General features: G+C 42.1%; 1 protein-coding gene across 1 annotated transcript in view; it reads right to left on the minus strand.

Moving 5' to 3' along the window:
• Positions 1 to 2: 2 nt before the first annotated feature.
• si:ch73-181d5.4 (uncharacterized) overlaps positions 3 to 27,022 on the minus strand; it is a 29,254-nt gene continuing 2,234 nt past the window's right edge. Inside the window, 15 exon segments of the mRNA XM_018701197.2 lie at positions 3 to 8,264; positions 9,382 to 9,577; positions 9,674 to 9,763; positions 9,864 to 10,017; positions 10,152 to 10,504; positions 10,506 to 10,774; positions 10,894 to 11,074; positions 11,221 to 11,340; positions 11,437 to 11,553; positions 11,654 to 11,813; positions 12,123 to 12,651; positions 24,504 to 24,687; positions 24,867 to 25,124; positions 25,369 to 25,627; positions 25,728 to 26,919. Of these exon segments, the coding sequence (XP_018556713.2) occupies positions 541 to 8,264; positions 9,382 to 9,577; positions 9,674 to 9,763; positions 9,864 to 10,017; positions 10,152 to 10,504; positions 10,506 to 10,774; positions 10,894 to 11,074; positions 11,221 to 11,340; positions 11,437 to 11,553; positions 11,654 to 11,813; positions 12,123 to 12,651; positions 24,504 to 24,687; positions 24,867 to 25,124; positions 25,369 to 25,627; positions 25,728 to 26,919 (11,786 nt within the window). The 3' untranslated portion in view covers positions 3 to 540.

Raw genomic sequence — 27,022 nt, forward strand, 5'->3', positions numbered from 1 at the left:
AATTTAAAAAGGTATAAGTCACTTTTATTGACTTGAAACAAGCCATCTTTTATCAGCAGAGGAACATAAAAGCCAGATCAAGGTTACTGTACTGACACTATGGCTATGTTAAAAAACAAAGAAACAAAAACTGTACATTTTCTGTACACAAGACTACTTCCATCTAGAAATGCACACTGTGTTTCATTTAGTCCTACTTAACAAAAATAAATGCATTTACTGTGAACACAAGACAAAATTAGAACATAATGAACTCAAATACCTCTGAGCATTTCCATAAGCTACGATGTCTGATCTTGCATGGCTTTGACTGTAGGTAATGTTGAAATTCCAGTAAGACATGGACAACTACTTTCCTTGAGAAAAATACATTCAGCGTGTGTTATGCTGTAATATCTCTATCCGATATGGTGATACAGAACATTTTTGCAGGTCTAGTTTAGCAACTTTACTGTCCCGATGGGGATCATGTGTTTTGATTTTTAGTTTTTATTTTTTGCTTGTGTCTAACTTGGCTCAACATTGCTTTTATTCACATCACTATTCATTCTTTGATTCTTTGATTTTAGTTTCATTGCTGTCATCCCTTTTTTCTTTTCCAGGCCCTGTGTTTGCATCTACAGGTGTGCTTATTTTACGGGCAGGACTTTTTTCATGCTCCTCTCTTTGCTCTTGGACTAACTCTCTTTTTCGACCCACTGGTCTACTTCTACTCCACTCCCTGTCTGTAGAAAAACCCATTTGTTTTTGTTTTGGGCTGAAAACATCATGATTGTTGATTATATGATTTGGGAAGCGTATGAGACCTTCTGTTGGAGTGGGAAGTAAGGCAGCTCTGTGTCTCTGGGGTTTTACGGATTGTTGATTTTGTGGGTTGTCAGAACCCAAGCATGATTTTCCTCCACTGTTTGGAGCTGAACCTGGGGGCCCACTGAACTGTGCAAAATGCGGATCACTAGGGCCTTGGAATCTAGTAACCTGATGAGGACTACTGAAATGAAGTGATGCAGAATGATCTGAATGTCTCATTGCTTGCATGTCATTCTTCAGGGATGGCTCAAATCCCCTTGAGTTGAAACCCAGGCCCATCTCGTCTGAACCTCTTTTATCATGCCCAGGCATCTCACTGTTTGTTTCCCACCTACCAGGCCCGTATCTTACATCTGAACTTTTATCAGGGCCTAGCGGTCTCATGTCTGGACCTCTCCTTTCCCTTCTAAAATCATGTTCAAATCCTAGTCTACCTGGTCCACGGCTAACCATGTCTGCACCTCGCCTCTCAGATCCAAGCCCCCCACAATCTGAAAACCCCCCATCAGTCCCTGGACCTTCAATGTTTGAACTTCTGTTTCCAGGCCCTGGGTGTCTTAAATCTGGACCTCCAGGGTCTGTTCTATTAAGACCTTCATTTTTAAATCCCCTCCTGTTTGGGCATGGATTCATCAAGTCTGGGCCTCCCCTATGAGTACCTGGTCCTTCCATGTTTGGCCCTGTCATATTCCCCCTGAAGTCTGACTGTCTCCAGTCATTTGCCATATCTGGACCCCCTTTTATATCTGATCCTGGTCCTCTAAAACCTGGACCTCTTCTCTCATGGTCTTGTTCTCTATTATCTGGATCTCTTTCCCCTCTGAAAAATAGCCCCATTCCCCTTCTATTTGGCCCTGCAACTCCTCTATCAGGCTCTCTCCATTCATTTCCAGGTCCTCTCCTCTGTCCTGGCCCTGAACACATCATATTCTGATCATCGTGGACACGCCCTGGACCCCTGCAACCAGGACCACTCCAATTATCTCCTGAACCCCTTACAGGCCCTGGAAATGGCATATTTGGGTTTTCCTGTATAGGTGCAGGCCCCCTACCTCCAGGGCCTCTCCAATCACTCTGAGGACCTTGCCTACAATGCTCTTGGCCCTGCTCATCTAGACCATCTTGGACAGGCGGTGGACCTCTGTTGCCATGTACTTCCCAAGGATCTCCTGAATATTCTCTTTCATCCCCCATATTAGGCCCCCTCCCATCTGACCACTGTTGTTCTGTGTCTGTGCTTTTCCATCTGTCTCCCTGATTTAGACTGCTCATATCTGGCCCTGGTTCTCTGACGTTTCTCCTCAAAAGCCTTGGACCCCTCAGATTTTGGCCTGTTCTGTCAGGTCCTGGGTCCTCTATACTTGGGCTTTCTTGCCAGTCATCACCTCTATTGTGTCTTAGACCTTCTGTACTTGGACCTCTCTGTCTGATGCCTGGGCCTCTTAAGTCTGGACCACCTGATCTTCTCCAGTCAGGTCTTGGGCCCTCCATGTCTGGAACTCTCCTTTCAGGCCCAGGTTCCCAAAATCCTGAACCTCCTGAATCTGGGCCCTCAATGTCTGGACCTCTAAATTCATAACCTGGTGCACTAAAATCTGGACCTCTCAGACCTTTCCCATGTCTCTCCATAACAGTTATTTCAGGCCTCACTCTTCTAAAGCGTTGACCTCTCCTATCAAACTCTGGTCCATCCATATCTGGAGGTCTTCTTTCTGGCTCAGGACCCCTGAAATTTGGACCCTCTGGGTGTCTCCTGTTAGACCCTGGGTCCTCTAAGTTTGGACTTGAATTTTGAAGCCTTGGTCCTATCATGTTTGGACCTCCTGGCCCTCTCCTGTCAGGCCTTGGGCCCTCCATATTTAGATGTTCCCTTTCAGGCCCGGGACCCCTGAACTGTGGTGTTCCCTGTCCTTGACTGTGAGGCCCTGGACCTTCCATACCTGGTCCAGTTCTTTCAGGCCCCAGTACTATGAAGTCAGGCCCAGAATCTCCCACAAAACCTCTCCTTTCAGCACCCAGTCCACCAGCGTTATGAGCTCCTGGAATTCTCCTGTCAGGTCCTTGTCTCTCCATAGAGGGACCTCTCCTTTCACACCCTGGACCTCTTAAGTCTGGGCCTCCTAGTCCTCTCCTTTCAGGGCCCAGATCCCGGAAATCTGGACCTCCTGGTCCTCTCCTTTCAGGGCCAAGACCCCGGAAATCTGGACCTCCTGGTCTTCTTCTGTCAGGCTCTTGACTGTCCATAGTAGGACCTCTCCTATCAGGCCCTGGTCCACTGAAATCTGACCCACGGGGTCCTCCTCTGTTAGGTCCTGCAGCCTCCATAACTGGACCTCTCCTTTCAGGTCCTGCAGCTCTGAAATCTGGGCCTCCATGCTCTCCCCTACTAGGTCCAGGGCCCTCCATAGTAGGACCCCTCCTTTCAGGTCCTGGTCCTCTGAAATCTGGACCTTCAGGTCCTCTCTTGTTAGGCCCTGGACCAACCATATCAGGACTTCTTGTTTCAGGCTGTGATCCACTGAAATCTGGATGTCCAGATCCTCGTCTGTCAGTCCCAGGTCCTGGCCCTCTGAAATCTGGACCTCCAGGTCCTCTCCTGCCAGGTCCAGGACCCTCCATAGAAGGACCTCTCCTTTCAGATTCTGGTCCTCTGAAATCTGGACCTTCAGGTCCTCTTTTGTCAGGCCCTAGACCAACCATATCAGGACCTCTCATTTCAGGCCGTGATCCACTGAAATCTGGACATCCAGATCCTCGTCTGTCAGTCCCTGGTCCTGGCCCTTTGAAATCCAGACCTCCAGGTCCTCTCCTGCCAGGTCCAGGACCCTGCATAGTAGGACCTCTCCTTTCAGGTCCTGGTCCTCTGAAATCTGCACCTTCAGGTCTTCTCCTGTCAGGCCCTGGACCAATCATATCAGGACCTCTCCTTTCAGGCCCCGATTCACTAAAATCAGAACATCCAGGTTCTTGCTTGTCAGTCCCAGGGCAACTCCTTTCAGGCCCTGGCCCCCAGACATCTCGACCTCCTGGTCCTTTCCTGTCAGACCCTGGACCAACCATATCAGGACCTCTCCTTTCAGGCCATGGTCCCCTGAAATCTGTACCTGCTTGTCCTCTAATGTCAACTCCTTGACCTTCCACAGCTGGGCCTTTTCTCTCAGGTCCTAGTCCTCTGAAATAGGGGCCCCCACACCCTCTCCTGTCAGTTCCAGGACCCCCCAAAGTTTGACCTCTCCAGTCATCCCCTGGTCCTCTCATGCCAGGTCCTAGAATGTCCACAGTTGGACCTCTCCTTTCAGGCTCTGGTCTTCTGAAATCTGGACCTCCTGGCCCTCTTCTGTCATGCACTGGGACCTCCATATCAGGTCCTAACCTTTCAGGTCCTGGTGCTATGAAATCTGAACCCACTGGTACCCTATCTGGCCCCTGGCTCTCCATGTTTGGACCTCTCCTAACAGGCTGATGGAAATTCAGTTCATCTTGCATAAATGGCCTTCCTCTACCTGAACCCAATCCTCTCCTATTTGGCCCTCTCCAATCATCTCTTATATCTAATCCTGGACTTCTCCAATCTGGATCCCTCATATGTGGACCCCGGCTTTTATTATGTGACTCACTTGTATCACACCTTTTATCTGAGACAACCATACTATTGATATCTTGACCAGGCCCAATATAACTTCTATTTGTCATATCTTGCCTTCTTAGTTCCTGCATAGTTTCCGATTCTCTCATGTCCTTGCCATGCACACTCCTTTCAGCCCTAATATCTGTCTGTGGCTCCTTGAAGTGTTCTCTGGGCCCACTACTGTCTTGTCCAATGCAGGAGATGTTAGACCCACGACTTTCATAACTTATAATTGATCCTGGTCCTCCTATGAGTGCATTTTGTAAATCTGTTCTAAGAGTTCTACCCTCTGAATCCAGAGATGTATTTGAATCTAAACTCCTTTCTTGACTAACCCTGCAAAAGTCTGCATTCCTTCCATGTGGCTGAAAACCCCCTTTCTGAGGGCCCCTTTCCTCTAAAACTAGACTGCCATCATGTCTTGACTGCCTTTGAACTCTTATTGAGTCCCTGAGAGATGGGCCTGGACTCCTTACAACTGGACTCTGATCTCGTACACCTCCACCCATCATTGGAGATCTCATACCCCCAGTATGTGGACTTTCGCCTCTATCTTTTTGGGCTCTATCTCTTCCTATAATATCTGGAGCCCTAACCTCTATCTGTGGCTCCTTAAAAGACTGATCTCTCCCTGTTTCCACCACACCTGGCCTAACATCTTGGCTTCTCCGCTCATCAGCTACAATCAGGCCCCTTGTATCTGGACTTGGATAATGCAAAGATGATAATGGGTCTCTTGACTCTGAGCCACTTATGTCAGGTCCACATCTATCTGATGAATGGACCCTCATGACTGGATCTCTCCTCTCATTGTGTAGGCCTGATTCTCCCATATGTGAATTTGAAACAGCTGGCACACACTTTTGCCCTCTCATTTCTGGTTCCCTGTGTCTCATATCAAGGCCTAAACCTTTTACCTCTGAGTTCATGCCTTGTATCCTGGAACTTTCCATATCTTGCATTGGACTCCTCATCCCTGAACCTCTCACAACTGATCCTGAACCAACTCGATCAGTACTGAGATGCTGAATATCTGGCTCTCTCATATTTGGCTCTGAACTCTGCATCACCATCCTTGGGTCTCGTATGTGTGGTCTAGGACTCCAAATGTTGGGGTGCCTGCCTTGCATACCTGGGAATCTAATTCCTATTTCTCTATGCCCTACCTGTTGTCCACTATGCCAAGGTTCTTTCATACCTGGTCCTGGATTACTTGAATGGTTTGTCACAAGGTCTATTTCAGGTCCTGAGCCCTGTATATCTGAGCCTTGACTCATCATTTCCGAATGCTTTAAGCCTGGACTTCCCCCTTCTATTTGTTTGTCTACCTCTGTCATACTCTGATCTCTGACACCTGGGCCCTGAAGATGTGGGGCTTGACAATGTACATTTCTAGGATTTGATCGTGGACTTCCCGCAGTAGACCACAATATATTGGACACTGTTGCTTTACTACCAATAGGCAGACAATCATTTTCAGCTTTAACAAATGGCATCAAGACACTGGTATGTGTCTCAGGATCTCTGATTTCCTCAGTCTTCACAGAGTCACTCTTTTCTATGCTGCTAGGTTTCAAGAACTGTGGTTCTGGATCAGGGCTCTGAGGAGAATCTCGAATGGGTGGATCAATTTCTCTTAGAGGAACTGTACTTTCAATTTTGTTCTTAAGCAGAACTTCCTGTTGAGAGGGTTTATCCGCCTGTGTAGAGGAACCACTACCTGTGTCATCATGGTCATTGTTTGAAGTTTTTTGAAGGCTGTGGGATTTTGGTGGTTCTGAAATCTCAAGCTTTACATTTTGAATATGTTCATGTGAATGGGGAGAAGTGTCTTTATCAAGACTCTCAACAACATTGCATTTTAACTGATGTCCATCAGGGTCACTTTTAACTGCGGTAGATGATGATGTGTTATTCTCTACAGATTGTCCCACAACAGAGTCTGGAGCATTACATGGAACACTTACATGTTTCTCAAGGACCTGAGGAGAAGGCCCTCTGTGTTGTTTTGGTGAGAGGGACACAGAATCTTTTTTTCTAGGAGATGATGGGGATCTTTTACGGCTACGAGAATGCCGGTGAGTAGAATGCTCTTTACGATGGCGACTCTGGCGTTCGGACTGGTTTCTAGCTCTATGCCTTGACCTGTCCCTGTCACTTCTTCTGTGTCTATCCCTTTCTCTACGTCTCCGGGAATGTGAAGGAGAACGCTGCTGTGACCTTCTTGAAGGACTTCTATGGGAGTCCCTTTCACGATGACTCCGCCTCTTTGGTGATGACCTTCGTTTTCTGCTGTGGTATGAACTTGAAGTAGCACCCTTGCGGCTGGCACTATGCCCTGATAAATCACGTGTCTTTACACTGCCTCCCTGAAATACATCCTCTTGAATTTCATTAAAAAGTGATTCATCCTCAGGGTCATAAGCTACATCAGAATCTTGAATCTCTCCTGCAGAGGAATATTTGTCACTATCCTCCACATTTTCCTGTGTTTCATCTTGCTCTGTAACAGTATCAGTGTCATTTTTTAGATGAGGAATGGAAGTGGTGTGTTCTAGCTTAACAGGCTGGGAATCCACATTTGATTTGTCCACAGTCTCTGTTGGGTTGCTCGTCTTGTCTGTTGATTCTGAAGTCTTTGACTCTGTTTGCATTATGCTGCTCTGGAGAGATGATAGTTGACTGAGGGGCAGAGATTTTGATGGTGGAGACATCAGGGAGTCAGAAACAGAAAAGTGGGCCATGAACATACCCACAGCCTCCCTCTGTTGACGTAGTGCCTCTTCCTGCTCCTTCAACTGCCGTTTTTGCTCTTCAATCTGTTTATTTAGCTCCTCAAGCATGCGCTGTTGCTCTGTCAATGTTGCAGCTGAGACCACCACAGTGCCTGTAAGAAGGCTCTGCATTACTGTAGCTGGGGTAGAAGTTTGCACTGGAGTTGAAGTGGCAGCTGGTGTTACAACCTGGGTGGAAAGTGGTGTTGGGCATGTTGGAGAATCTGATGTTTGAGTTGGAGTGGGGGCTTTTGTTACAACAGTATCACTTTGAATATCTTCGAAGATAGTCTCATCCTCTGGATCATAGGCTACATCATCGTCTACAAAGCCTGATACTGAAGCGCCATCTCTCTTAATTTTTTCTTTGTTTTGTGGAGCAACCACTGCATATCCCATGGCTGGATCATACTCCTCCTCTGGGTCATATGGCCGGTCAAAATCATTTTCCTCTTCTTCTATCTCTTTGACTTTGGATTTCTGCCCATATTGCTGGACAATTAGATCCACGATTGATCCAGACACCTGAGAAAACCCTGGGATCTTCTTAGCACTTACTGTTGTTGATACAGAACTTCCATCAGAGGGGACTGTGGATTCTGTTTGGTTATTGCCAAACAAAGTCTTCAAGATAGTCTGTAGTGGTGTCTTATTACTAGATTCTGTTGTGGGATTCTTGTCAGAAATGTTACTGGAGGTGGGCTGAGTGGCAGCAACAGCCACTGAGGTAGAAAAAGGAGGGGTTTCTCTAATGGAAGTCAAAAGAGATGGTATGGTAACTGAGCCAGAAGATGAAGAATCCGATGGTGACCCAGGGCAAGATGGTGAACCAGGAGGGGTGGTACTAGCAGGAGTCTCTGGATCATAGGGTTGAAATATCTCCAATTTGTCAGAACCATAGAGGACTGGAGGTTTTGGGATCCACATGGGGTCTTTGGACATCTGAACTTTGGGTCTCTTCTCTTCAATTTCCTGAGGCAAGTTTCCTGGACGTTTTGCCTTCTGGATGATTGCCAGACCCAGAAGAAGATTAGGCCGGTTTTTTTCAAGCCCTAAAAAATAATGAGTGGGACAAATAAAAAAATTAGAACAAATCTTGGTCAGAAAGGTTAAATTATATACGTTGTGCATCCTGAGCTGACAGGGTGGCACGGTGGCACAGCAAGAAGGTTCCAGGTTCTGTGTGGAGCTTGCATGTTCTCCCCATTCTCTCTGGGTACTCCTGGCTTCCTCCCACAGTCCAAAGACATGCAAGTTAGGTTAACTGGTTACTCTAAATTGCCTGTAAGTGTGAATGTGAGTGTGAATGGTGCAACCTGTACCCCGCCTCTCACCCAATGTCAGCTGGGATAGGCTCCAGCCACCCCGCAACCCTTAACGGACAAGCAGTATAGATAATGAATGAATGAAACTTGAGCTAACACCAGAAAGCATAATATAGAAGCAATCAAAACTACAATAGAACCTTAAAACTGACTGAAAATTTACAAAATGATACTGTTTGCAAGTAAACACCTGTTGTCTATATTCTTGACTAAGAAAGCTTCAGAGAGTAAAAATTGGATTCATTTGATCAATATGCTCAAATAATACAGTTTGTACATAAAAAAAATATGACCCAACAATCTTAATTTTATACAGCAACTTGTTTTTCTCAAAGACAAAATACTGACATCTGATAAAAACTTCTAGAGCTTTACAAATTTTTCAAAATCTTTACTTTTATCATCTTTTCTATGAACCACTTGTGTCCATCCACTCTTATTTTAACAAAAAGATGGTGCAGCTTTTGTTGGTACAGCTCATATTTAATGCAGTTAATGTAGTTATTAATCTATTGTAACTAACAAGACAAAGGCATCAGTCAAGACAAGAATGTCAAAAATATGTATCACGCTCTCAGGGCCATAAGAGATGTGAAAGAAGTGAGAGATAATGTTTTACTGGTAGGTAACATTTGTCAATTTTCAGTAGATAGAGCAATAGCAATCACCCTCCCTCAGTCCGGCCCATTAAACAAAGTCAGCAGGTCAAAGATGATTCCTTTGGTGAGATACTGTAACTGGAATATAAGTTACTGTTAACACTGTTATATATTCCTCACCAAGGCCAAATAATACAAATGTTCATTATGAAAGAATGTGAGCAGAAGTTGAATCATTATCTCACCTGGCCCTTCGAGAGGTTGTAGTATGGATGGTATTGATTCCTTTGCACTGAGGGGGACAAGATATACGTCTTTGATGGAGCGGCTGCTATTGGCAACAACACCAAAACGACCTCTACTGCTGAAATACGAAAACAGGGAGACATAGGCCACCTCTTCCTCCTCTGTTGCAGGGTGAAACCGGATCACACATAACTCCTAATAAACAAAAAGACAAACAAAAGAAGATACATAATGATATATTTTCAATATTATTACATATCTGCAGAAAGAAATACTGTATACACTGCTTGCCTTTGTAAGGGAGGTCTTCAGTTTTGCAACATAGTCCCACACTGTTTGAGGCATGATTCGTCCCCCAATTTGTATGGTATCAGGCAGATCCTACACACACACATACACACGCACAAATACAGTAAGTGACAATGAGAGATTTGTTTGATACAGCTCTATGAATAAAACTTGTCATTTTGCAGTACTATACCGCTTTAAGGTTTTCAGCAGATCCTGAAACCAGATATCCCTTGGTGACAAACTTGGCTACAGTGAGCATGTTTAGGAAGCCTTTCCACAGGATCTCTTGCTTAGCGAGGAACTGAGCAGTTTCACCATCAGCTGGTGATTCAGAGATCACGGTCCTGAAATACAAGCCATAGTAGCACAATAAAAATCATATCACATTATGCTGATTTCCATCTGATGTATACCACCTAAAACTGAATAAAACAGAATATATTTCATTAGCTTTACACTTCCATAGTTCTTTATATACCTGGAGGATATGCCATAGAGTCTGGGATCTGCTGAGGAAGATGGCTTCATTAAGATAGATTTAGGTAAAGTTTTTGTTGGCGGTAGTGAGGACACTGGTGCAGAGGGCGAGGCAGAGCTAGCCTCTTTGAGAGGTGCATAAAGGGCTGATTGGTTATGGGTTGTTTTACTGAGACCAGAGGTGGTACTAGACAAAGCAGAGAACCTGCTTGCTGCAGTGCGGGGGTCGCGTCTTGTGATGGTTACAGTGGAGACAGCTGGAATCACAACTGGTGTATATGCTCTCTTTTGTGTATTAGCTTTGGAAAGTGTCTGGAGTTGGGGATGCAGGCGAATCTGTGACAGGAGAAGCAGGAGACTCTAAAGTAGGGGAGGCTGGAGAATCCATTATGGGGGAAGCAGGGGATTCTACTATAGTTAACGCTGGAGCATCAATGATAAGGCGGGATGAGGGATCCGTTAAGGTAGATGTTGGAGAATCCAAGTCAGGTGAGTCAGGTGGTGCCCGCAGAGGGGAGTCATCCCCTGCAGACTTTCTCCAAGAGGGTTCATGCTTATCTCTTGTTTCAGAAACCTTTGGTTTCTTCTTTGCAGGTTCCTCCTCTTCCCCAGCTAGTATCTGGCCTTTGGGAAGGAATAAAAATCTTAGAATAACTAAAAATAACATGATTTGGTCAGACAGAGATAGATGATATCAAGTATCAAGTATTGCACAGCATTTGTCAAACATATTTTTAACTCACCTGTGCATATCTTGCATTTCAGGTCAAAGAGGTGAGCTTTGTGTTCTGATGTTGTGTCCTTAAGCATACAGGTGAGAATATCTGGTATAGCGCTGCTCTGGCTTGGCTGGCTTGTTCTGGTCTTGAGAGGAGGAGCAGGAGCGGGAGTGGGAAGACTTCTCTTCTGTTCCTGGGAGGCAACCTATATCGACACAGACACACAAACAATAGGGCTTAACCCAAAAGACATCCTTGACCTTTCATAATAAATGTTTATATGGAGCAGGAGGGACAGTATAATAAAATTTGCATGTCCACCAATTAAATAGAAACGAGGTAGACACACACCATGTTATCAGGTCTTTTGTTGGATCTTCTATCAGGTTTAGCAGGATTCAAACTGGGCAAATCAACCTTCACTGCTTCAGGCTTCGGCAGAGTTGTTGCTTTGGCAGCTGCATCCTTAACCTAGAAGCACACAAGCAATGTAAGACCATAATCACTCCTAATACAAACGCAGTTTGACTTTTCTGAGGCCTGTGTTTAACACCCACTTTACTTTACCTCTGGTGACTCTTTTGCACTTGGTTCTGGTGCCTTGGTAGCCTGCATATCTTTCTGAGTCATCCTGACCAGTCTGAAGGGACTGATTTCTCCACGTACAACCCGATACAACAAGCCCTAGAGAGAATCCAAAACTCAGTTTGCTAAAAACAAAAACTACGATGAGCTAATGATGAGTCTGCAAAACAGAAATGGGTTTTATCAGCTTTGAACAAACCTTGTTTCTTGGGTCTTTTAGGTTGAACATTATAGTTCTGTACTTGTTCATGTATTTGCTGTCTGTGTTGCGAAATATGTCGAACATCTCCATCTCAATGTTTGCAACAAGCTTTGCAGCGTCACCTTCAGACATTTCCAAATCCTCACAATCACACACCCTTAACAAACAAAAAGGCAGTTAGTCTACAATTTATTTTTCCCTGAGTCTTTAATGAAAATAATATGTTTTTGTCTAACAATGAGGAATATGTATGAGTTTACTAAGAGATTTATGATATGTGAGTCATATTGTTTCCAAAATCTGCAGTTTATTAAAATGCTACTGAAATGTTGATGACTGTATGTAATCTGCTAAGTAAAAACACTCTATAATAGTAGAGTGTATAGTATTTTTATATGACATGACTTTACATTATCAAAGAATCCCTGACTGAGACTTTCAGACAAGCCTGTAAACCAATTCTCACCTTTTGAACAGGATGCTGGTGAGGGAGCGCTGGATGCTTTGTCTGACCTGGTTGTTGGGCTGAGGGGGTCTGGAGGAGGGAGCACTGGGCGCAGGAGGCACCAGCAGGTTTCTGGTTTCATTCAACAGTGTGGGGGCTGAAGATGATTTCTGGGATGATGATGAGACTGACACAGATGGAGGCTGAGGTCCAGACTGCTTCTTTGGTATGACATATGTGGTCTTAGAGACCATAAGGGCCCCAGTTTCATGATGTCTGGGTGCTGAGGTGGTTGGGGATTGTGCAACTGGAGAGGGACTAGATTTTGCTGGGGTGGGTGGTACTGGGGGATCGGATTCCACAGATTTTTGCCTAGACACACCACTGTTTATTGGCTCCTTTGCTTTTTCTTCAGAGTCTGTTTGTAGTGGGAATGGCTCAGTGACAGGCTGGGAAGGGGGAGCAGCATCTGTAGAAGTGTCCTCTGGGGACTGTGTTGAAGGAGTTACAGCCTCATTGTCAGTCCCTATCTGTTCACTGTCCATTGTAGCTGTTAGAAAAAAGAACAGCAGGGCAGTTTGTGAATATGAAGACATATAACTATCTGTGATCTGTGACATAAACCAACATGCCATAGGATGTGCAAATCTGTAGAGTTAAAAACCAAATAAGCAATCAAAACTGCTTAGTGATTAAATCTGCTATTCATTAATAAACATAAATCTGCTTTATTGCTGATGTTGTTTATATCAGAAGAGAGCAGTGAAGTGAGCCTGTATTTGGAATTCCTCATTTGAGAAATAAACAAAATGCAAATATCCAATTCATAAGTCAAACTGAAAATGAATAAACCTGTAAATTGACATGGTCAGAAAATTACAGGTATCCCTTTACGATATGGTGATTTTATGACTTATGAAGCTGTAATTATTGGATGGCACATAGCACAAACATACAGACACATAGGGATGTGCTCATAAGCAGTTTACATAAATAATTGGTATATGAACTAAATAACAATTATATTTTACTCCATGTTATCACACTCCTCCAAAACCAGCGGAGACATAACTGTGCTTTTTCTTGCCATTTTTTCTTCCTGATTTATACAACTAGGCACTCAGAACACATTAATGCTGGTTAAATATATTACTGACAATATTAAAACTCAACTTTATAAACATCAGTCAGTTCTTATGTGTCTTTCTTTTCGTTACTGTGTTATTTAGACCACTTCGCTATAATAATTTCATTATACTGTGTCCTTGTAACACTTAACAAAGGTTAATCAGCTGTTAATAAACATAAAGATAAGTGTACTTTGAGGATACAAGGTTTCATGTTAGGGAAATATGGACATTACTGACTCCTCATGTCTGGATTACTTTGAAGACAAAGTTGATGTGATTATTTTTACACAAATACTGGGATGTTCATATGCATTTTTTTCTAACTCGTGTTAACAAGAACCTGAAACTACACGCAGGTCGTAGTCTCAAGGCTTCACTGATAAAACCTCTGTGGCATTTTTACATCATTTATATTGATAGAACAAATCAATAAATAGGCTTTTTTGAACCTGCATTTTGCAAGCCATCATTTGTTATAGATGCTTTAATAGTTAATGGCTGTCTGATTTACATGGCTTAAAATGCTTTTAAGTCCCCACAAATCTTCATAAAGAAGCTGAAAGTGGGAGGACATGTATTTGCCAGCCACTCTGACAAGGTTAGCTCATCACTGTGAGGAGTTTAAAGGCTGGCAGAATATCACAGTAGGGAATAATGCCAGAGAGCAACATATCCACAGTGAGGATGTGTGCTTTGGGAGAGCACACAGCAGTTGTCTCTAATCTCCTCTAGTGATCTTTACTTTTAAAACACGTCTTTTAACTTGTTTACTGGGAGGTTCTAACATCACCTTCTCAGAAATATCCTCCTGTTATTCTGTCTGCATTTTGTAAGATTATGGAGGAAATGAGTGTGGGTGTTATTGGAATACTAAGGCAGTGCCATATGATTAATTTTGATGATTAATAGTGAAACTGTGAATGTGCTTCAAATTTACCTCTGACTGCAATTTTATGCATATAGGCATATTGTTTCTATGATAAATATGATTGTGGATATTTGTATGAGGAAGGTCATACACACAAAATATTATAAATGTTATCTACTGTCTGTTTTATTGAAGATAAGCACTGATGTAAGGAGGCTAATCAAAGCCAAAAGGAAGATGCATTGACTTAAAGGTGTATTGGCTTAAGGAGTTTCCTTAAGAAAACAAACAAGAGAACAATGTCCAGACTCATACAAAAATAATCCCTCTCAATCATTACTTATGACCCATTATAAGTGTGTGGCAGTGTATTTATCTGGTGTATTTATCTGCATGAGACCATGTCCTCTGTCTGTATTTCCTTATTTTCCTCTTATTTTACTGGGTCTGAGACATTTCTGGGCTGCAGCCTTTGTCAGTGGGTATGAGGCACCAAAAAAAGCACATACTCCTAAATGCAGGAAACCTCCTACATATGAACAAAGAAAGAAAGTGAACAATCCAATGTTTCCCTTTCTGCTTTAGGACACACAAGCAAGTAGACCAACTATGAATGGATCAAAAAATGAATAAATACACTAATTAATGAAGGAAGGAAGGAAGGAAGGAGGAAAGATTCAAGTGAGATGAGAAATTCTGCATCTATGAGATAAAGAATGAAGAATCTTTATTTGTGTATTGTTATGCTACTGTGTGTGTGTGTGAGAGAGAGAGAGAGTGTGTGTGTGTGTGTGTGTGTGTGTGTGTGTGTGTGTGTGTCAGTCAAAGTGAAGAAGACATGAGAGCATTTGTCTCAGTGAGTATATGCAGTTTCATTTAGACCCTGTCAATGGTCAATTAGCCAGGCAGCCCTTAAGACCCTGTTCTTTGAACATTATTTCAATTCTGTCACTCCATCTCTCAGACCTACTATTGTGCATCCCGCCACCTCACTATTACCTCCGGGATGCTCCAGGACACGCAATTGAGAGTTTCCATCAACTACTTGCTGACTTAAATATACCACAACCAGTGTCTAGACTCTGGGGGATCCTGTCTTCACTGGCCTTACCCTTACAGAGGAAGCAACACATCAATGAAGTCTAAATGGTAAAACTTTTTTCTGTTACTAACATCAATAAATACTGTTATACACTTCCAGATGATTCTTTCTAAGTAAACTATATTCATTATGCACATTACTGTTGTTTTCTTAGCTCACAAGATTTACTTATCTGGTGAGACTAAAAGATGACGAGGCTGTGAAACAGCGTACAGAGCACAATAGTATCGCTCTAATAAACGTTGTATCTGTAATGATTTCACAATCAACATCTTCTCCATACTACCTCATTTTTCACTTTTACTGTAGCACTGTACTGTTTCCACATTTTTATTTTTATTTCAATTTTGCCCTGTCCCTGCTTTAGGCAGCCATTTTCTCTGGAAAACTCTTAAGGGACCAGTGTGTGGACAAACTTGTTTGAGTACTAAAACACACACACCTATGGGAAATTTAGAGTGTATCCAATTAACCTAACTTGAATGTCTGTGAGCTGTAGGAGAAAGCTGTAGTACCCAGAGAGGACAGGCAGAAGGAGAACATGCAAACTCCACACAGAAAAGCCCCAGGCGAACCAGGGCTCAAACCCCAAACTTTCTTGCTGTGAGACGACAGTGCTAACTACTACACCACAGTGCTGCCCACTGCAGTATATGAACTGGTGAAATGTGCTGGGGTTATATTTGGGTTCATTTATGATCAGAAAAGCTGCTGAAGCTGAAGATTATAATCCCAAATGATCTTACTCCTAAAATTCAGCTGCAGAAGCAAAAGTGGAATCAGCACAGTAGTTCAGTTCTCAGTGTTTTAGTTCACTGGTTATAGCTTTTCATTTCTGCAATCTTTTGCAAAATAAAATAAAAGTTCTCTGATGGTGATTTAGATAAAATCTACTGTTTACCACAAAAGACCAGCAGCAAGGTTTTATCTTAAACACAAGACTACCATATGATTTCACTGATTCAGTACCTCATGTGTACAGAATGAAAATCTGTTGACATTTCATCCTCCATGGCACTGTAAAAACTGCAGCATATTATCTTTGGTAAAACTGTTACAGGTTGGTAGACTGTGCAGTGTAGATGAGAAGATAAATACCACTTTCATACCAAGTTAGATCTTGGATAACATCTTAACAGGGTGAAACAGCTGACCTGGCTTTGTCCAAAAGTAACAAAAGCAGCTCAGTATTTAACACATTATATCTTGTTTATTTAAAAAAAAAAAAAGTGAGTGGGAAAAAAAGAAGTTGTTGTTTTACACTGAATAACGTGCTATATTATTTCTTGGCCTTGACTTCTTGAAGTGATTAGTGAACCCGCTGCTATGTGGGCCTTAATGTCTTATCTAACTCCCAGTGACAAAGTAATTCCCCCAAATTAGAACTTTTCCTTGAACAACTTGTGACATGAGGAGCCCACACACAGCCCAGTGAAGGGAATACAGCAAGGCAATACAACGTGGTTAGACCCCTGTGTACTTTCACTAGACAAACCATTAGTCCTTTCATTACATTATGTGTCACAATATATACCATGCCATGTAGTTTAGGGGAGGTTTTCTCAGGGGTAATTGACTGTAAGGACAGATGTCAGTAGGGGAGTTATTAAGTTAAACAAAACAAAGATCAAAAATACGGAGGCATCATCTCTAACAAACCAAGACATACTGGGAATGCCAGCAGCATTTTCCCTTTAGCTGCATGCTATTGGTTTGGCCAGTAGAGGGTGCTCGTGTTTAATAATTAAATGCTTGAGACACTGAGGTACTGTAATTATTTCAGCGTTGGAAGAGACACATGCTGAGGATATTAAAATTTTTGAGAGCATGAGAAGGAGAAACTGTAGTTATGAGATTTAAGATGCAACAAAGAGCTACAGCGGAGATCCAAGAGAAAATTGAAAGAATAGATTTTGGCTAAAGCCTGATATTAGTGGAAACATCCCTCACATTAAATACATCTGTTTTGTTCAGACATAAGACTTTACCTATACTCACTTCTCATACTTTTCAAAACTAAGGATTACCAGTATGTATTGAACCAAAGTACTGAAAACAAGTCACAATCCCAGACCAACATCTAACTGCTGTAAACAGTGAAACCAAATCACAGATATCACATGCCTTTCTCATATCAGTGAACACTACATCATGTGGTCAAGCTGCACTCAAGCTCAACACAAGAGTCTCACTGTACAACCTTAAGGGAAACTCAATTAACTTAATTTACTACTAAGATAGAAATAATTTAATCAAGAATAAATTCAATGATACATGTTACATTTTAACTACCAACTACCAACTACCTTGTGGCTAAAACAGATCAGAAGTTATCCTTAAGGTCTCTATGATACTGAAATTCCATGTATTGTATCATAATGTCAAATGTTTGTGTGTAGGAAGTTATCCCAGTGAACCCTCACAGGATATCTAACCATACCACTAAAGCATCGTATGTATGAGTGGATGAGGTGTTTGCAAGTTGCGTGAATACCAAAAAGCAAGTATTGTATGTGGTTGGTGACGTGACTTCAGAGTAGAGTGAAACAGCCCACATTGAGAGCTTCACTCAGACCCTGTGTAATCGTTTTGCCCGATATAGTTCATGACCTTGCCATCACAAAACCATTAAACTCATGGAACAGTCTATTATATGTATATATATGTGCATGAAGCAACGCAATTTGATTATATGAAAAGCCAGCTAATTAGCTAGTTGGAGGCTTCTACAATTGGACAAATGTGTCAGCTAGCTTAAATTAATCCTTAGTGGAGACCATATCAAGACAGTGGACTTTGACCCTTCCAGTAAATTCAGACCAGTCACAGCCCAACAAGACTTTTGCAAACACGTTGGATTCATTGTGTGCATGTTTTGTGTGATGCAGGACAAGATTTGTCATGACTCAAGTGTGACAGTGATTCAGGCATTAAAGTTCAAGACTTCAACCAAAGGCAGAGGACAAAGACAATAAAGCAGAGAGAATTCACTCTTTGCAAAAGTACTGATAGTTCAGATCAGAAGCAAGGGCCCCAACTCCATTTGCTCCAAGTCTACATTATATAGACCGTAGAGATTATGAAGTAAATGAATTCAACATCAGCTGTCTGTGGTTTTGAAGTATAAGGCTACCAAAATATTTTTAGGCAGTTTTCCTCATATTTATCATGTAAATATATTTCCTTGAGGATCAATAAGCTGAAACAGCATGTCTTGTAAATGACAATGAACTGATCTGGAAAAAAATATATTCCTGACAGGGACCCCAGTGAAAAAGTGTACTGTGGGCCCCCAAGTCAGCACCTCCCAATCTGTACATTGAACATGTACTTTTCAAGTTCAGTGTTGTACTCCATCACAAAAGTGAGGCAACACTGCTAAAAATTGCTCAAGGCTCCAACGTCACAACAGGTTGTGTCACAGATGGTGTGGAATTGGGTCTTCTGTTTTGTGTCTATTTAGTTTCTGTTTTTTAATGGCAATAATCAGATTTCAATTCAAAATATATAAATTAATGTATGTGTGAAATTGGCTCTTAAACCACTGACAGACATTTATTTTTATGATTATGGACTCATCACTGAAAATTTAAGATTAGGGGCACAATGGCAATATTACCTAAAGCCTAGTTGTGATTTCCTGATATATCTTACATACGGGAACTCCATGCTGTTTTGACAGGATGTAAATTAAAGGCTGAATGTCAATGTTGGCCCTGTAGTAATCCATTGCACTCTCAAAGTAGATGAAAAAAAATGATATGCCACTCTATCCTTCCAATATGCACTTACTTAAATGAAAAACAAAATTAAAAAATTGGTTACTGCTTATAGTATAGAGGATTTGATCAGTGTCCAGGTTGTGCAAAGTATTTGTTCATGGGTGAAGTTTTTTTCTTTTTCTGATACTTCATGATCGTTCTGCATTCCCTCCACACAAAGTCAAAAAATACAGGTGGAAAGACTGATGAGCGATCATTACTAAAGGCAACTTTCAACATAAACATAATGTAATGTAGGAAAACCCATCTACAAAATGCACACTTTCAAATGTGGTAATCAAAACCTATTAATTCCCATGACTGTTCATAGTGTAGAGATCATCCTCTTTAGCCACATTGTAAATGTTTGTATTTGTTTTGTCAAGGTACAGAAGTCAGTCTGAACACCTAAAAAAATCAAGGAAAATTGTTATCTGAGGCTATGTGGAAATAATGTCTTATACTGTATATACTGATGGAAAAGAAACATTTTGTTAAAATATAGCTATGGATTACATGTTTGACAGAAATTTGTCAATGTTTTAAGCTTCATGACCAACAATACAGTGAGATACCAAAACTTGCTATATTCACACAGAAGTGATACTCTGAGGTCCAGCAGGATTACTTTGAGACATGTCAAACTTTGTTTCCTGAGTTCCACGAAGTCATGTGTTGCAGAGATGAAACTGTGCTGTAACTCATCATGTGCACCTGTGTTCGTCATGAAAAAACCTCTGTTCACCAGGTCTCACCCTGTCCTGAGAACTCCTGGTTAGCAGACGCTGCTAGAAGCCTGCAACATCTCCTGACCTCAACCCCATTGAGAACCTGTGAGATGCCCTGCAACGCAACAGCTGGAGACGTGGCTTCTGCCTGTCACCAAAAGCCAGCAGCTTAGTCAGGGTTTTCCTCAGAAAAGTGTCAGCACCTCACAGCTGCACATTCAGAGGCTCATTGGCTCCATGAGGTGTCAAGCACAGGCAGCTGCCAACAGGAGATCGCCCAGGATGAATGACTACTGTTGATAGTTATTATTTCCAAGAAAATATTATAGTTTGTTTCCCCGTTCTTTATTTTCATTTGGTTATTTTTGATTACTTTTATTTTATTGTAGTGATATATTTCTTTTTGCCATCAGTATATATCTTACTCAAGTTCCTTGCATTCAGACATTTTTATCCACAAATCCACAGCTTTAGTGAAGTCTCCAATTCTAAAGGGTCAGTTCACCTAAAGGCTCAGTGGTATCCATTCATACATGTGTTTATGTGCCAAGGTTTTAATTTTTGAAACTTCTGCCACCACTACAATACTAACTACTGACTGTAACCTCACCTATTTGGTTGGTGCTACTACTTCATCAGAATGAAGTTCTGATGCAAACTATTAGCAGTGAGGTGTGTGGATTAGCAAAAGTATCTGTGGGAGACATTGAGAAAGTGCTGAATTGGTGTTGTGTGTTGTTTTTTTTTTTTTTTTTTGAGCACCACAGACAAATTCTGTCCATTAATATTTGATAAGCAGAATTCAATAGATTAACAGACAGAAGATGATTAATAGCTGTAAGTGCAGGTGTGAATGCAAGACGACATGCGATCACTCATTCAGGGGTTATCTGAGCTAAAGCCAAATTCTAAAAGCCCATGCATCAAACATTTTGGGTGATTTTATTTGTGCGGAACATGATGAGAAATGGAGAAATGGAGCCAGGCTCTATTTTTGTGATTTTTTTCTTCTTTAAATTTCTGGCATACTAAACACAGCTGTCGAACCTGACTTCTGACATGTCCGCAAAATTTACTAAAGTGATTTGTGTGTCAATTTTACCCTCCCAGACTGAAGTGAGTGACACAGAAATGTGCCTGACTGAAGGTTAAATTTCATGGAATTTATTTGAAATTCCACTTTAATTGAATAATTATATGGGTTGGGAAAAGGGGAATGGAAGCTGACAGTGGTTCAGTGCTCAGAGGCAACCACAGAAATAAAGTACAGTAAAACACTCATGTTGTTTGCTGCTGTCTGTGTGTTTATATTAATATACATTGAAATGTGGAGGTTTTGCTCCCAGTACCTCACATACTTAAAGGTCCCCTGTGGAGTTTTCTTTCTTGTAAACAAACAAATGTTTACATTCAGTGTTACTCGCCAAAACACACTGTGTATCATTGTGGTCTAAAAAATGTGATGAATGCATTCTTTCTTCATCAAACATTTGCAAAGCTGATTTTTAAAATATTTCAAATCCAGACACATTACAGCATATCTTGGTGTTACCAAGTGTAAAACTGTCAGCAGGACTGTCCTTTGCATCTCCCCGTGCATGCGTGTCCTCGTGAGTGCTCAAGAAAACAGAATAACAACTCCACAGCACAACTACAGGTCAAAAACTCCACAGGGAACCTTAAATACGCAGTTGTTTGTGTCTGTCTTTTAGGGTACGGTTAGGGGACCTTTAAAGTTTCTCAATTAGCAGTCAAGTTTGAGGTTACATCTATAGCGTTTTAGAAAATATGGCATTTTTATAATTATGTTTAGGTTTTACACGTCTGAATTGGAGAATATGGAGATGCTCCTGCTGTATCCTTTGTAACCTAAACATATTAATAATGCAGAAATCTGGACCGTTTGGTTCACTGAACAATCATCTTTTCATTCTGCTTATTTGTTCTGTAACAATGAACTAACTATACCACAAAAATCTAATCTGCTGTCTGCTTTATTTACCTTTATGCTGTATACTGTTGTTTTGTTCATGAAGATTAGTGAAAGTAAGGCCCTCTTCATACTTGACATTAACATGCATCTTGGGTGATCTGATCACAAGTGGACAGATTCAGGTACAAGAAGCACTGAGGACCTACGCAGATCCAATAGCTGTATATGAGCCATATATGGCCATGTTCATTTCCCAGTGTGTATATGAAGGTGTTCTAAACCACACTGAAAGACCTGCCTATTAAACTGACCTCCTCTGTGTAAGATATTGGTCTTTGCAAAAGGGAATGAATGATATACATGTTTATGAGCAGGGAAGTGAGATCTGATCCCTCTAGACTAACTTTTATGCCTGTGAACTGGCATACTTAGAACTGTCTGCTTGTGATCAGATAAGCCAAGATGCATATTAATACCAGGTGTGAACAGGGCCTAAAGTGAAGCTGTTCTGTTGCTCTTTTCTGCAATTGCACACTAACTGTAACTGTTAGAAATACAGTTTGAAACACAGTCAATGCTCAAAAGAAACCTCAAAAAGTATTATCTTTACAAAAATAATGATGTTGATAATATGATAATAACAAGATGTTGTTTACTGCTGTGTTTGTGTGAATATGTGAAGACATGTAGATTCGCATGTGAATGTGTGTGCAAAACTGAAGGGGACAGGGGTCCAAAATGTCAGGACTATGGGTATATTCAGACTATCTTTGATTATTAAAGGAATAGGAGGAGTAGATCAAGTAGACTTCCTTCAACAAAATATCTGCACTCAATTACTAAAAAGATGCCTATCTTCCACCAAAGTCCCAGTACAATGAGGACTTTTCTCAGAGGCTCAGAGGAATGGAGAATTTTACTGACGGAGGCCCACTGACACTTCCACATCATCTTCATGGAAACGTGACAACAAATTTCCTTCTCAGTGTTGGGTGGAGTCCAGGCGGAAGCTCTTTCTAGCATCTGCACTGATGAATCCTCAAGTCCCCTCTGAGTCTCTGCAGTAGCAAGAAGTCAACTCCACCTCCACCACCTCCTCCTTCTTTATACCAGATGCCCAGTCCCTATTCATCCAGGCTCCTATTCAATCTAACATTGGTGTGTCTGTGTAACGACTGATCCAAGAGTGTGTGTTTGTGTGTTGGGTGTTGATGGTTAAGGCACTGTAAGTTGCAGCATCAAGAGACTTCATGTAAAAGCAAGTTTTCCAGGTATCTCAGACCTGGAAAGTTGTTGAGCATGAAACAGGGGCAAGAAAAGTTGTAAAATGTTGTATGTGTATGTAATGAAGTGCACTGCATAGTTTGAGTGCAGCAATTAGTTTGATTTACTGATGCAATGTTTTATGCAACTGCCAACAAAATACATCAGCAAGATATTAGAGGCAACGGGCTGCTGTTTCAAAAGGAATCCTACATTTAAAAGCTTTTGCATCCTAAGATCTGGCACTTCCAACGCAGTGGTCCATCAACTTTGAGAAAACCATAAGGTTTGGACGCTACAACCTCATTAAGCAGGCTTCACAAAACCATTGCAGTCCATTGGTACAGAGGAGTTGGGAAAGGTTTAATGTATGGGAGTCTCAGTTTGATGCCCCCGAGCAAGACATCCTGAGTGCAGGTGTAAACAGTTTAAGAGGTGTGTGCTCCATTTAAATAAATACAAGCTCTGGGGCATAAAGAACTTCTTTAAGCATGTTGTATGTAGTCTGTAATGTCATAGTGTGCAGACAGTACTGTGTATAAAATGTATGTAAAGTGTGCACAGCCACGTCTGCAAAGCTGGATAACCAGCTTTCCAGCACTTGGCAAAGCTCTTTAGCCAACACTATAGTGGCGTCTAATAGCAGTGTCTTTTAAATGAGTTTAAAGGTTCGTTCTTTATAAGCAGTATGACAAAAAATGGTCTTTAAATGTCTACAGGCCCGTAGACATAAAAAAAACTTTACGGGGTGTTAACGGGGCATTAAAAAAACTTTTTGGTGTATCAATTTTTAAAGTTATCGCTGTTAAGCTTTCTGGAGACAGTAATGCAAAAATAACGTGTTTCTATAATTAAAATGATGAAAAATGTTGGGAATGTGTGAAAATCTTCATGTTGACTTTGAAATGAACATGTAAAACATTTGCTTCATGTGCACTGCAAATTATAGTGAGAAACAGACCCTAAACCTTGACTCTCAAGTCCTCCTGCAGTATTCTTCATACTCATAAATGTGGGCAGATTAGCTAATAATACAAAGCATGTTTCCAGAATAAGAGCCTTTTGCCTTTTGTGTTAAACCTTCCTTTATATCCAACTAAAGCTTCTTTGAATTTGTGTTCATCATTTAGGGAGTGATTGTCACGTGTGTCACCTTTTCCAGCGAGAACCTTCAAGTTTGCAAAAGATCTCAGACAAACTAACCACGGAAATGGTGTTTGAACACATGGATACCACGCACGGTAAAGCACCCTGCCTACCCATTACTACCCTATATACACACACACAGCTGGTGTGCTGTTATGAGACTGGTTTAAATGAGTGTGCTTTGTTGAATACTGGAATCCTGTCTAGTCAAGACTGTTTCAGCAAAACATTTTGGACATTTAAATGAAGTAACTATAAAAGTTAACATACTTACCCACTGCTGACCCCTGCTACTTATCAGTCATCCCAGAGAAAGAGTATGTGTGTGTGTGTGTGTGTGTGATTGTGTAACATACTGCAACAATTTAAAGAGGGAAGAAAATCTGTAATGCCAGTAGAAACAATTTGTGCAAGGTGAGTGTTTGGACTGCTGTATGATCTGAATGTGTACGAGTAGTGAATGGTACATACACGCTGTGTAAAACTTAGATGATGGTATGGAAGTGGCCTGAACTTCTGTGAGACTGGGGTCGCAGGCTAAGGGAGATGCAGCCTCCTTACTTCCTCCATCATCCTCCTTCATGTCCTCTTCTTCTTCACCTTCCTCCTCAGCTTTTCCTGCTAACCTCCTAGACATCCTAACCAACCTCTGACCCTGTGATGAAAGTATTTACACAAGTCAAAATTAAAGATACTTAAAGCTTTGACTTTTACACTGTGGTTTCACATTACATCAGACACAAACTATGGAAAAGACTCAACAAAAAATATATAGTACCTATACACCTCAAACATCTGTCTCAATGTCTCAGTTGCCATGTTTAAATTCCTCACCTTTGCAGTTGGTTTGGCAGTGGCAGCTTTTCTCTGTGGCCGTCCTCTGGGCTTAGGCACCTTAGGGCCAGATAGTGTCTTCATAGTGACAGCAGCATGCTGAAGGATGCACTCGGTGCCACAGTAAACAGAGTCTGGTAAGGCTTGTTTGGAGCACCCAGGTCCAATGCACAGGGGAAGAGAGCTATCCGTCTCCATCTCAGCTTTGGGTTCAGGCTCTGGCCTCTTTACAGGAGCCTCCTCCACCACCACAGTCTCCTGAAAACCAATTCTCATCTTAGACCCAGAAACCAGACTTCCTTCATGCAAATCAGCTATTGACTAATAACACAAATATTACACTGCTGTGATTTATTACATAAGTGAAAAATGTACAACCTAAAAACTAACTACAGCTGCAAAAAAGTAAAAAAAAAAAAAAAAAAAGAAGCTATTTTTGTTAGTTATGACTAAGAGCAATGAACCATTTGGAGATCACTGGCAATCCAAATGAAATTTTAACCTTGAGGGCCGGCTGCTCCTCACGCCCCTCCGCTTCTTCACAGGAGGGACTTAGTGTCACACATTCAGGAAAGCTAGGCTCAGGCTCTGGCTCTTGCTCAGGTTGAGGGAGAGGCTCAGACTGAAGCTGCTTCTTTGTAGTGCAGGGTGGGCAGATGTACTCTTGCCCTTTCCTCTCCATCTTACGGCCCTGTGTCTCACTGATACCAACGCAGTCGCAGTGGAACCACTCCTGGCAACTGTCACAGCTGATCATAAACCTAGAAGTGAACAAACAGTAGTTACCAGGAAGTGAAATTGACAGATGGTTCAGGTATGCAAACTTCTGAACAGATCTTGTTACGAGAAATGGGCATGTACCTTTTATTGTGTTTTTGTCGGCAGATACAGTAAAGAGCAGTGGCGTTATAACCCTCAGTGTCCGATATGCTTGAATACTCTCCTTCATTTTTATCATCTTTCTTCTCCTCCTCCTCTATTGCATCGTCATACTGGCCAGGAGTTACATCAGTAATCTGGTCTAAATCGGTGTCTATGATTATGCAGTCTGAGTTTGATCGCTGTGCAGGACTCAGGTTGACATCAGAGTGAGCAGGCGATATCTCTATTTGAGCAGGGCTGTGTGGCTCATTTTCCTTTTCCACCTGTTGCAACTGATGCTGCTGCTGCTGCTGCTGCTCCTGCTGCTCAGCTGCACTGACAAACATCACCTCATCATCACTGTCCACATCATCTGCAATGCTTGACTGAAGCTCTACTGCTCTGCCCCTCCCTCTGCCCCTTCCTCTCCCTTTTCCCCTACCTCTTCCTCTGCCTCTCCCCCTTCCTCTAGCCTTTCCTCTTCCACCTTTCCCCCCTCTCGCTTTCATGTCTCCCTGCCTGCCTTTATTCGCAAGCTGCTCCTTAATCTGTAACAGAGTCATTTCGTCACTGTCCTCTTCTTGACTAGAGATCAACACCACACCATCTACTTCTCTTCCCGCCACATTGTCAGGAGCAAGCGGCTGCGAAATGTCCATGTCATCAGCAGATTCCAAATTACTAGGCGCCTCAGCTTCATCTATAGCCTGTGGAGGAAGGTCCTCGATGGCATCAGTAGCCTCCAAAATGTCAGGGGCTGCCAGTGTATCTGGCATGTCCAGTGACATGCCCTCATTCCCACCAAGCAGTGAGAAGGCAGTGTGGAAGGCAGACCCAAAATCCTGCCATAAGCTGGGGTCAAGGCTCCCTCCTGCAGAAGCTTCTGAGGGTGGCTTGCTCTCCTCTGATGCAGGTGAGGATGGAGAAGACCACTCAAGGTCATCTATAACACTCCTAGCTGTGCATGTAGCTTTCTGGGTTGCGCGGGTGTCTGTAGTGGTCTGTGGAGTCTGGTTGGTTCGACGACTTCTCCCTCTCCGTACAACTGGAGGGCTGTGTGTTAGGTCTCCAACTTCCTCCATGAACTCCCTTCTAGCAATGGTTGTCCGCCGGAAGCCCCAGGACTTTTTAACCTGGGACAAGGTTGGCCTAACACTCGACTCTCCCCCCTCTGTCTGGCTCTGCTGTTCCCCTATAGAAAGACAGGAACACACAGATTTAACATAATGGGAACCAAAATCTCTTTCATGTTCAGCTATAGTCTATCATTCATAGACAAAACAAAAATCTGTTTT

This window comes from Lates calcarifer, linkage group LG6 (assembly GCF_001640805.2).
Source record: "Lates calcarifer isolate ASB-BC8 linkage group LG6, TLL_Latcal_v3, whole genome shotgun sequence".
In the NCBI taxonomy this organism is placed as follows: domain Eukaryota; kingdom Metazoa; phylum Chordata; class Actinopteri; family Centropomidae; genus Lates; species Lates calcarifer.